At 39.1% G+C, this 12,850-nt stretch overlaps 1 protein-coding gene across 1 annotated transcript; it reads left to right on the top strand.

Annotated features, from left to right (window-relative positions):
- The first annotated feature begins 8,619 nt into the window (after positions 1-8,619).
- On the top strand, positions 8,620-9,804 carry LOC107280335 (uncharacterized). Its single transcript, XM_015774149.1, has one exon. The coding sequence runs from the start codon at positions 8,620-8,622 to the stop codon at positions 9,802-9,804; it is 1,185 nt and encodes a 394-aa protein (XP_015629635.1).
- The last annotated feature ends 3,046 nt before the right edge of the window (positions 9,805-12,850 follow it).

Raw genomic sequence — 12,850 nt, 5'->3', positions numbered from 1 at the left:
CCCTGAACAAATCTTATTCAGGATACAATATAATCATGAGCCACCTAACTTTATTAAAATCAATCTTGATATATCAAACCAAACCGGAACAATATAATATTGAAGATAATAAATTAGCACCTAAACAATTATATGATCTTTGAATATAGGCCGATGTGACAGGTGAATTGAAATTTATCTTGACTTCTATGAAAGAAATAAATATTATCGGCTACAATAAGTGAAAGTATAATCAACAACAATCTTCAATTATTAACCACAATCCTGATAGATCGGATCTAACCAAGGAAGTATAATAAGATTGAAGATAATAGAAGTAGCAACTAAACGATTATATCAAACCTACAAATTAACCAATATGTAGCAATTTAATCAATGATAAATAGATACTCCATCGGCTTAAGATTCCAACAAAATGGTGAACAAAGCATTTCAGATTGTTTAAGTTCATATAACAAATTACAAACTAGCTAGAAGATCGGACTTAACCGAGACTTAACCGAGACAGTCTAGATTTATAAAAAGTTTGATGAATTTAACCAATCTGATAAACACCGCGCAAAGCGATTGATATATCAAATCCAACTAGACAACAAAGTATTGGATAGGCAACGTGGGTAAAAGCCTAACTAGTATATCGGACTTAACCGATAAAATACCAATTCCGCCGATGCAAGCGAAGTTGACGAAACTTACTTTCTCGCCGGAGATCAAAACCGATGGAGCCAAAACTTGAAAACAATAACTCGTCGAAACTGAACTAGGGTGACGACGCGTCGAAAAAATGATTATTCAACCGTTGTTATATTATAAGGACCTCGAGCGTACATATTTAGATCTGTGGGTTAGAACAAGTCTGACTCAGGTGCGACTAGATCAACTAACTACAAGGAAAAAAGAAACTTAATTCAGTTCAATTCCAATACAACATAACATATCTCTATCTCTACTACTTAAAAAATAAGAGGTGCTTCCATCGTCCGTTAAAAAATCGGGCGAAAAAAACCAAATTTGTCCGATCCAAAAAAACCAGGCGAAAAAAAGAAAAGAAAAACCAAATCCAGAAAAAAGAGGCGAAAAAAAAACCAAAATTGTCCAATAAAAAAAAAACCGGGCGAAAGAAAACGTGCGAAAAAAAGAAAAGAAAAACCAAATCTGCAAATCTGTTCGACCCAGAAAAAAAGGCGAAAAAAGACCGGGCGAAAAAAAACCAAAATTGTCCGATCCAAAAAAAACCGGGCGGAAGAAAACGCGCGAAAAAAAGAAAAGAAAAATCGGGGGAAAAATGAATTTGTCTGGTTCCCCAAAACTAATTGTCCGATAAAAAAAACTGGGCGAAAGAAAAAAAAGCGAAAAAAAAATAGTCCGACTCACATCCGATTCCCTATTAGAAACGGAAAAAAAATTCCGAGTATAGATCCGATTCTACCATTCCTCTCAGTTTCAATCTATACCGTGATATCTCATATATCTTGGTGAAACAAAATGATGTGCCGGATTGAGATTTGATTTACTTTTTATATGATTTTAATTTTTGGTTTGTACTTTTGCATTTAAGTCTCTATAATTTTTATATTTACATTTGAGTCCCTATAATCTTGCAATAAGGTACTTGAGGTCCTTTTTTGTTAAAAATAATAATAAAAGAGAGAGAACAAAAGCAGAAAGGTGCACAAAAATAAAAAGGAAAGCTGAAAAAAAAAGAAAAACAACAACAAAAGTTCTGTTTCCCCTGAGTGGCGAAAAAAAAAATGTACATCTGAACGGAAAAAAATCCGGTTCCTATAAAAGGCAAAAAAAAGTGGTGAAAAAAAATACTAGATTCGATTCCTTTAAAAATGGAAAAAAGTCTGATTCCTATAAAGGCAAAAAAAACCCAAAAAAACATCTAAAAAAGTTCGTCCGATTCCCTAAGAAAGTGACGAAAAAATAGTTCGTAAAAAATAAAAAACTGGTTAGTATAAAATAAATAATGCACACGAGAAAAAAATGGAAAGGGCGAAACAAAGTTTGATTTCTTATCAATATATATCTCTTCTCTATCTCTAATATAATGTAACTATTTAAAAAGAGAAAATACACGAGAAAATAAAAACGATTAAAAAAAAACGTGTGAGAAAAAAGTCAGAAAAAGCGCAAAAAAAACATGCTAAAAAGGCTTTCCATCTTCCATAAAAAAAATAAAAAAACACGTGAGAAAAATTATTTCCATCGTCGGTATTTTGTTTAAAAAAAACATGAGAGGAAAAAACTGTTAGAAAAAACGCGCCATTTAAAAAAATGGTTTTAGAAAACCGTGCAAGAAAAAAACACCTTCTATTAAAAAATCACTCTGAGTCGGATAGGATCCATCGATTTTTTTGCCACCTACTACACGGCTTTTATTTCGTCATATATTCTCTTGTATTGAAAAAAAATTAAAAAAAGAACATTTGAAAAAAAAACTAGCAAAAAAACACGCGAGAAAAGAAAAGAAAAAAAGGGAGAAAATTATGGTTTTCGTTGTAAATAAAAAAGAAAAAAAATACATGCTAGAAAAAAACTTTTAGAAAGAAATATGCCATTTCTTAATGGTTTGAGAAAATCGCGCAAGAAAAAAACACCGTTTATTAAAAATAAGGTGCTCATTAAAATACAAACATTGCCATTGGCATGATTATTCATGAAAAACGTATATTATCATTAGAATTTTTTTCACCCGTTGCAACGCACGGGCATTTTTGCTAGTAATCTAGAAAAAGAAACTAAAACAAATCTTCTCTATTACAAAAAATAATAAAAATAATAATTTTAAATTTGAATAAACTTTTCAACCAAATCAACTATAATCATAACATTAACTAGCATGGTGGCCCGCACAGATTGCGCGGCTAGCATCATTATTTTCTCTTATATAATAGCATATAGTATGTTTTCTCATTATATTATTCAAATATATTAAAATGACAACATAATTTTAAATTTTGCAATAACTTTACAAAACTACTAATGTGTAATATTCATATTGTATTTTATATACGTGTTAGTTATTAATTATTTTTAATATCAAATTTTAGTTATTTGTAAATTATACATATTGACTCTTTTTTAATATTTTTTAATTCTGAATTTTCTGTAAATTGTATTTCTATATAGACTCTGTGCTCTTCTTCCAATATTATTTATTTTTATTTCTGAATTTTTATTATTTCTAATTGTATTTCTATGTGGACTCTAAACTAATTTTTAATTTTGAATTTCAGTTACTTCTAAATTGTATTCCTATATTGACTTTAAACTCTTCTTCCCACGTTTTTCTTAATTTCGAATTTTAGTTATTTGTAAATTGTATTTTTATATGGACTATAAACTCTACTTTTAATTTTATTATGTTTATTCCAAATTTTAGTTAGTTTTAAATTCCTATATGGACTCTATACTCTACTTCTAATATTTCTTATTTTTAATTCCGAATTTCAGTTATTTCCTAATTGTACTTCTATATGGACTCTATACTATACTTCTAATATTCCTTATTTTTAATTCTGAATTTCAGTTATTTCCTAATTGTATTCCTATATGGACTCTATACTCTACTTCTAATATTCCTTATTTTTAATTCCGAATTTCAGTTATTTCCTAATTGTATTCCTATATGGACTCTATACTCTACTTCTAATATTCCTTATTTTTAATTCCGAATTTCAGTTATTTTCTAATTGTATTTCTATATGAACTTTAGTCCCCTCTTCTAATATTCCTTATTTTTTAATTCCGAATTTCAGTTATTTCCTAATTGTATTTCTATATGGACTCTGTTTTTTCTTTTTCTCCGATTAATGTGGGAATTTCTAGGCTATAAGAGCGAACGTGGAGGCTCCTTTTTCTATTCCTTTAATAATATAATAGATAGATTTCTTCTTTTAGGTCGACTAACGATAATTGTTAAATTTTACAATTAACACCATTCAACCAAACATATGTTGGGTTGAGGAAGAATATTGCCACGTTAGTGCCGAAAATAACAAATACCTGCATTGCGTAATCACAGCATTTTTTTAGTCGATCGACTCGATCGTCGGCAAGGCGCCGTCCCAAAATTAACTTGTAAAATAATTCAGACGATTTGTCGTAGCATGCATGCAAGCCCCCCACCGAATTAAAAGAGAGAGCCCTTTATGGAAAAGCTAATCTTCCTACTCTTGACTCTATATCGCGGATACTGATTCTGGGCACGTGCACGGGTATATCGCGGATACTTAGGTGCTAATCAATCTACAGAATAATACTGTAGAGAATACACACCATGCATGATCTCGCCTAGCTCATTACCTAATCAAAATTCGCGAGTTGATCAAAATATACGACAAATTAAATGAGCGGTTCCACCTGCTCTATAACAGCAGCTGGTCGCAGTGACCTTCAGGACTAAAAAAACTACAAAATCACTGTAAAATTCATTGTTTAGGCCATGCTTAGCCGCTACACTACTTCCTCCGTTTCATATTATAAAACCTTCTAGCATTGCACATATGTGTGTCTAGATTCATGAATATATATATATATATATATATATATATATATATATATATATATATATATATATATATATATATATATATATATATATATATATATATATATATATATATATATATATATATATGTGGGCAATATTAAAAAGTCTTATAATCTAAAATAGTGGTAGTAGCTTTCTTCCACTTTTTAACTTCTATTTTCTTATTTTTCACGCGCACGCTTTGCAAACTGTTAAATGTTGTGTCCTATTTAAAAATTATATATATTAATTATTTTTAAAAAGCTTTTAAGTTAATATTTAATTAATTACGTGCTAATGGGTAATATTAATTGTTTTTGATGCGGGGCTCCACCTCCCGACCGCAATCTTTATTAGGGTTGTGACTGTACGTACTGTGAGTACTCTCAGTGCTACAAGATCAAGGAAGTGGATGAACTTAAGAAATTTTGGTGAACTTGAATTATAGATTGAAAGACGGCAATCGAAGCCCCGGAGAACAACGACCCTAATTAACTTGCACCATATTATGATATTAATCAACGAATTATATATACTATCTGCTGTAGCTAGCACACGCCTACCGTATTTTCTGCATCGAAATTCTGTTTAATTTGTTTAGATATGATTGGATGCACATACATACATATACATGTGTAAGCTAGTATACCTACTTATTACTTGAGTCTCTGATCACTATAATCTGAAACTACTTTTAAATTTTATAATTTGATTTTTAGTTAACTTCGGGGATTTTCTTCATTCTCTTTTCACGATTGGTAAAAAGAAAAACTTTAACTTCAAATTTTGTTTATGTACAATCGGAGAACAAATATATAAAACCAAATAAGTATATGATAGCATAGAAAAGTTTTAGATCATGAAGATAAGATGGGGACATATAGTAGTTTTATTGGGAAAGTAATTACACATACTGAGTGCCGATGTTTACACACACACATACCTGAAAAAGGAAAGAGAAATTAAGACACTTGCGTGAATAAGAAAAAAAAAAAGATCGATCAGAAGTGCACCACTTCAGAGTAACTAGTTGCACAAGCCATACATTGCATGTACAATGAACTACTCTATATATAAGTATGCACGCATAGCTAGCTGCTAGTACCATGCATGCATGCGAGGCTGCGAGCTGCTACCTCCGTCCAAAATATAACAACTTTTAACTATGAATCTAGATATTGTGTTTAGATTTATAGCCAAAAATTACTATATTTTAGGACGGAGGGAGTAGCCAGTAGCTTTATTGAAATAACAAAGCAACATTGATCTATGAAATGACAAGCAAGAAGAGAGGAAGCTAGCACGGAGGACAAATGCCGGCGCCGCCGCCTCCGGGGTCATAGTTGGTGCATCCCGACGGCGACGAGCTCCTCTTCAAGCCCCCACCGCCCGTCGCCGCCGCCGCCGCCACCGGTGAGATGAGATGAGATCCGGCGTGGCGTTTGCGTCGTCGTCGTGGCTGCTACTAGGCATGAGATGAGATCCGGGCGTGGCCACCGGGCGCGCGTGGAGAGGGTGGAACTGGGATGCCGCCGACACCAAGAGCAGCATCGCCATAAGCGCTGCTGCTGCTGCAGACATCTCGTTGCCTTTACTCTTGCTTATCCCCTGCCATATATTATACTCCCTTAGTTTCGAAATGTTTGACGCCGTTGACTTTTTATCACATGTTTGACTGTTCGTCTTATTTAAAAAATTTAAGTAATTATTAATTCTTTTTTTATCATTTGATTCATTGTTAAATATATTTTTATGTAGGCATATAATTTTACATATCTCACAAAAGTTTTTAAATAAGACGAACGGTTAAACATGTGCTAAAAAGTTAATGGTGTCAAACATTTATAAATAGAAACGGAGGGAGTATATAGCTTGATGCTTAACTAGCACTTAATTAAGCTACTCTCTAGCTGCTAATCAAGAGATGCTTTTGGCCAATACTATTATTGTAGGTAGCTAGCTAAGTCACTCGACCTCACGTGTATATGTATACAGGGGTGGAGCTAGAATAAAATGGAGGGAGCTGCCACTTGATTAATTTACTCTACTTTATATCGAGTTTAATTAAACTGATGTGGGTATCTAAAAATTTTTATTGAGAGTGGTTATACATAGTGAAGATAGATGAGTTATAGCTATAAAATTTTTTTAACCGGGTTTCTGGGTACCCCTCAATACCCTAGCTCCGCCCGCTTATATATATAGGCATGGCGATTCTACTAGTATTCATAGTGGTATTAATTTACAAATTAATATAATTAAGTACGAAAGCAGATGTCCTAACGCGCGTACGTGTCATGTTTCTTCGAGGAAAAAAAATGAATGAGTGATTCATGGGGCTGCATATAAGTATGCATTTTTTTTGGCGGGACCGCTGATAAGTGTATATGAGGTTTTTTTAATATTGTTGAGAGGTCCCTCAAGTACCTCCTCCTTCAGTAAACATGCACCGTTGATTCATTAAGGATATCTTGGAAATAAAAAAAATGCAAACATGGGTAATATAGTATTAGCTAGTTCTTAGCCCTAACTGTCTATCTACTTTCTAGGCTATGCTGCTTATCTAATTAATTAACCTGCTTTCTAGGCTATATATGTTGCTTATCTATTGTACACACTTGCTAGGCATGCAGCTGGTGGAAGGTCCATGGTCGATCATGCATATACGCTCTAACGTACAATCAGTGGCGAATCTTAATTAGAATGTAAATGGTGGGGCTTATGTACAAATATAGTAGTGAGATTGAAACAAACCCTTTTCGATGACAAGCAACAACCTATTACTTATCTATTTTAGTTTACAGCAATACTAATATATCCACACAAATATGTGAATAAATTGGTATAGACTAGAGCACATTCTGACACTGCAACTCAATTTGGGCACTGGGCCCTTCAGCTAGCTTCTTTGCCTTACTGCTAGATTTATATTAGTCGTTAATTAGAGTCATTAGTATCTAATTGGAGGCCGGGATGGAGCTGGGGCTTGCGCACCAGCAAGGCTCAACAGTGGATTCGCCACTGCGCACAATATGCATGTGGAACGCACATTTCGCGATCTATAAAGGCTTAATGGCACGAAAAGGGAACACAAAATGACAAGAGTCGTAATGCATGCATTGCATTAGCTTGGAAGTACTGCTTAGCTCACAGATTCTGGGATATGATTAACTATATACATCAGAGAACACTTGGAAATTTACAAATTACAATGGCCGGCCGGCACTTCGATGAGTACCGACATTACGTTTTTGTTCTAAAAAATCCGTAGTTAATTTGCACTACTACAAAAACGTCCATAAGGAACGGCATTATAGGTGCCGGTTTTATTAGGCGCTTCCCGCCTTGACCTAGATGAAACATGAGTTTTTGTACCGGTCTTAATTCAAAACCGGCACCTATTCTCCTTCCGCCAACGCCCACCAACCAAAATTAATGACCATCGCTGGGTAAAACCGACACATATACTACAGGTGCCGGTTGTAATCAAGATACGGCACCTTTTCTTTGGTTAAAGGTGCCGGTTTTGGACCTAACCGGCACCTATTACCCTTTCCAGCTCAGCCTATATATACTCCCTGACGTGAGCTCGCCATTTGGGAGGTCTTCTTCTTCTTGCTCATACAAAGGGGGGAGGTTTTGCCCAAAAATTGAGAAGACACCCAGAGATCTATGTGTTTGCATGCCTAAAGGTTAGTTTATCTTGAATCTATATGTAATTTTTCTTCATTTTTGTGATTGTCGATGTAATTTTTCCTCAAAATCATTGATATGTAATGTAGATGGTATAGTGCACGATTTTTTGATAAGTAATTTTTGTAATTTGTCTTGTTGAATTTGACAAATAATTTCAATCTTAATTTGGCTTGAGATGATGATTTGAGACCAATGAGTTATTAATCTTGGAGTAATCTATGAGTAATGTACCTATGTTTGATAATTTGAAATATTGAGTAATGCAAAGAGTATTAAATCATCGAGTATTTTAGATATTAAGATTAGTAATTATGATTTTTGATTGATTTTCGGATTTAATTGATATATGTATGTGAGCGGTTAATTTAAGAATTTTCGTAGGACAGATGGATGAAGGAGGGATGAACGGTGCGAAGCGCGGTACCTTGGAGTATGCAAGGGAAGTAACAAACTTCGTGATCGCTACCACGAGTTCCGGATCGTTGAGCTTGACGGAATACTTGCATTGTCCATGTACTGATTGCAAGAACGAGAGCCGGTTTCCTTCAAAACAAGTTCACAAGCATCTAGTAACAAGGGGTTTTATGCGTAATGACACATGTCAGGACAATCACGGTGAAGATGAGAATGAAAGAGTGGACAATCAGGGTGATGTAATGGACGAAGACAATGTGGAGTTGACTGCTGATGGAGGTGGATATGACAGTGGCGAATCAGATGGTTTGGATCAGATGCTACGTGATGGGGAGACAACCTACGACAATGACAGACAATACGAGAAGTTCGAGACCATGGTGGAGGATTCAAAAACCCCGCTTTATCCAGGATGCAAAGAGCAGCACACCAAGTTGCACGTCATACTCTCGTTGCTGCAGATGAAAGCAAGTAATGGTTGGAGTGACAAGAGCTTCACGGAGCTTCTACAGCTGATTGGAGACCTACTTCCAGCGGGACATATACTACCAGAAACAACATACCAAGCGAAGAAGGTTTGGAATATAAGGTTTGGTCTGAGCACAGACGGGATGAATCCATTCGGTGACATGAGCAGTCGGCATAGCACGTGGCCAGTGGCACTTGTTATCTACAACCTTCCTTCGTGGTTGTGTATGAAGCGCAAGTATATCATGATGCCACTTCTAATCCAAGGGCCTAAGCAACCTGGCAACGATATCGACGTCTACTTCAGGCCATTAGTGGATGATCTTAAGTTACTATGGCATCGGGGTGTGCAGATGTGGGATGCGTACAAAAGAGAGTACTTCACCTTAAGGGCAATGTTGTTCGTTACCATCCAAGATTACCCCTGCGCTGGTAACACATCCGGGCAAATAGTGAAAGGTGGTTGTGCATGTTTGCAATGCATGCGAGACACAGCGAGCAGGTGGCTAAGGTACTCCGGAAAGACGGTGTACATGCGCCATCGGAGGTTTCTTCCAGCCGACCACCAGTATCGTAGCAATACAAGAGATTTTGATGGCACGGTGGAGCTCACTACAGGATGGTACACATTTGGAGGCGAGCTAATCATCCTAAAAATCCCAAAAAATCCGCCTCAGAATATGTATTGAGGCCAACATGCACTGCCTCGGATACTCCTGCCTCAAAATAGTATATTGAGGCAGGCATAAGAGTTGGCCTCTAAAAGGTGTATTTGAGGCTAACCATGTATGCCTCAGAATTTGATTGAGGCAGACCGCATGCCTCAATGCTAGGGTACGCTACCGAGGCTATTATTGCTGCCTCAAAACAAATTGAGGCAACTGTAACCTGCCTCAATGTAGGATGCATCAAATTAATTATATTTCCTAGATTATTGTTGTGGGAAATACACATTTTCATCATCATGAAAACTTGACAATTGAAACAATAAGAAATTAAATAGTATCCAAATCACTTCATTTCATATATTAGCAGTACATCTAATCATACATGTCCAATAAATAATACATAGCATCTCATCCGTCACTGTCACGCCCTGAACTAGCCCCGAGCGGGACTAGCCCGTGACGCTCCAAATTAACCTGTTAATCGATACCAGTCCCAGGAAACAGTGCTGGTATCACAGGAAGACAGAATATCACAGCAACAAAGGTCTCTTTATTATAGAGTAGGAGTACAGTCATGTTGGGCTGCGGACAGATCCCGAGCTCACAACTGCATTACAAAAGGGAAGCGGAAGCCAAGACTTGGACCACACATCACAGGCGCGACTTGGGAACTAGGCCGAAACCCTAAAACTCATCGTAGCCGACTTGCTCCTGGAAGAACTCCTCGTCAGCGGGATCCGCTTCATCTTCTTCAGCAACTGGGGGAGATTATTTATATAGAGCAAGGGTGAGTACAGGAGTACTCAGCAAGCCATGGGAAATAAGTGTTTAATGCAGGCTTCAACGGGAAGGCTGCTGTTTTTGCAATTGATTTTATTTAAACTCTTTTCTGAAACAACTAAGTGAGTGATTCTCAAACGACACGGATGAGACAGTGCGTCTCGTCCGGTCGGAGTATGTGCAATGTATCAGTCTTTTGAATTGATCAAGATTGGCACCCGGCCAACAGCTTTCAAACGGCCTCCCGGGCCTGGCTGATCCCATCAGCCGCAGATTTTCCAAACATCGAACCCAACCACATCAGCAAATTTCACAAGCAGTAGTCAAACAAAACTACGCTAGGAATCACCTCACATCCACCCATGACCGTGGGCACGGCTGTTCGAACAGTTTAATAACCTCTGCAGAGGGGGTACACTTTACCCACACGACATTACTAACCCGGATCATCCAGCCCGTGCAGAACGGCAATGACTAGAGACCTTAAGGCTTTCATGACAAGGCATTTCGAAAGCCGACACAGGTTCACCATATGCCAACGAGAGGGGTCCCAGACCAACACCAGATTAGGTCCCAGACCATACTGTGCCAGGAAACCCGGGGGTTCTCCCCGACACCACCCCGTTGAATCCACATGTCTCTTGGCATCATGGCTCCCCCGATTAGCTAGTTACTCAGCCAGGGGTGTCCCATTCCACCCATGTGGTCGTACTTGTCTTATGTTCGGATGAAATTCCAAGGAAACGGTCCTTAAGTGCAAGAGCGGGAGACCGTACACCCGGTACATTCCCCGGTCCGCGATTTTAGAAATTCATTTAGTTCGCAAGCACCGACCCAGGTGTCGGGTTTTCCAAGTCTTTTGTAAAACCCAAGTTTTACCCAAGATGTTTCTCAGATTTTAAGTTTGAAGGCGACCGTCGATACTCGTGCAGAGTGCACGATTACCGAGGCTCAACTAGGTGGTTACAAGGGAACATGGTATAACAATTACAATGTAAGGGTCAAATGCAACAAGTTAGGTAGGTCTGCCAATCTGCCTTGCAGACGGGACAAGCAGATTAAGTGCAATCCTATCAATGCATAATATTTTGCAAGCAAATTAATTAAGTTCAAATATAGGCTCAATATGTTCAAAGGTGGCTTGCCTTGCTCGAGATCTTGAGCTTGATCCTCGAAATCCTCGCACTGCGGGTCTTCGGGCTCCGAAACTACACGTGAAACGGGACAGCTCAACAACGGAGAAAATAAAGCCCTATTATTGACCTCTAGGCGTGCCATTAGATAGATCTCGAGATTTGAGGAGTTTTGGAAGTTGAACGGAGTCAAACGGACTTACGGTTGGGAAGATATTGAATTTCTAAGATTATTGGATTTTTGGTCTAAAGGAAAAGGATTTATTTAAATCCTTTTTGAAAAGAAAAGGAAAGAAAAGAAGGAGGGATGGCAATTAGACTTCCCTCGGGCGGCTAGGGCGCGGCCCGAGAGAAGGGGCGGCTCGGCCGAGCTTAATGGGCCGGCGGGCCCGAGAAGGCGGCCCAAAGCATGCGCGCGGGCGGGGAGGAGAGAGGAAGTCGGTGGGCCGGGTCCATCCCGCGTGGTCCCGAGTGGGACCCTCTTGTCGGCGGCTCGGCTTACCGTGAGCGAGGTGCACGTGGGGCGTGCTAGGGTTTGGGGAGGGGAGGCGCGGCGCATGCGCGCGGTTCGCGGAGGACGCGGTGCGGCGGGCCCACGCGCAGCCTCACGGCTCGCGGTGGACCGCGCGCGCGAGGGGGCGGAGGGAAGCGGTGGACCGGGGTCTGCTTGACCCGGTCGCGGCCGAGGTGGCGCCGACGCGGCGCCTACGTGGCTGCCACGCGGGCTGGCGAGAGGAAGACGAATGGGAGCAATGGCCATGGCAATGGCGGCAATGGCGCGGTGGAGCGAGGGCGAATGGGAGAGGAAAGGAAGGGGGGGAGCTTGGGTTTATATGGGCGACAATGTCGGTTTGGGAGGGGGGAACCGACATTGGACGGTCAAGCCAGCGAGCTGGCGCTCCGGCTAGCGGCCAAATCGGCGACAGGGAGGAGGGGAATGACGCCGGCGGAGGAAGAGAAAGAAAGAAAAAGGAAGGAAGAAATGGGGCTTGCCCCTTGCCACTTTGGGAAAAGGAGGGAACGGGGGCGACGCGGCAGAGGGAGGAGGAGCTCTGCCTCCGTCCCTTGGAGGCTAGCTAGCGCGCGGAGTGGCGGGGGCCGGGTCGATGACGACGGCGATGACTACGGGGGCGATTTGGAGCGGAGCGACGACA

The sequence above is a fragment of the Oryza sativa genome, chromosome 3 (genome assembly GCF_034140825.1).
Source record: "Oryza sativa Japonica Group chromosome 3, ASM3414082v1".
NCBI lineage: Eukaryota > Viridiplantae > Streptophyta > Magnoliopsida > Poales > Poaceae > Oryza > Oryza sativa.
Note: the sequence above shows the minus strand (reverse complement) of the source record. Positions and strands in the feature narration are given on the sequence as shown.

Coding starts and splice junctions, on each gene's coding strand:
- LOC107280335 (XM_015774149.1), top strand. CDS start 8,620: ATGGATGAAGGAGGGATGAACGGTGCGAAGCGCGGTACCTTGGAGTAT.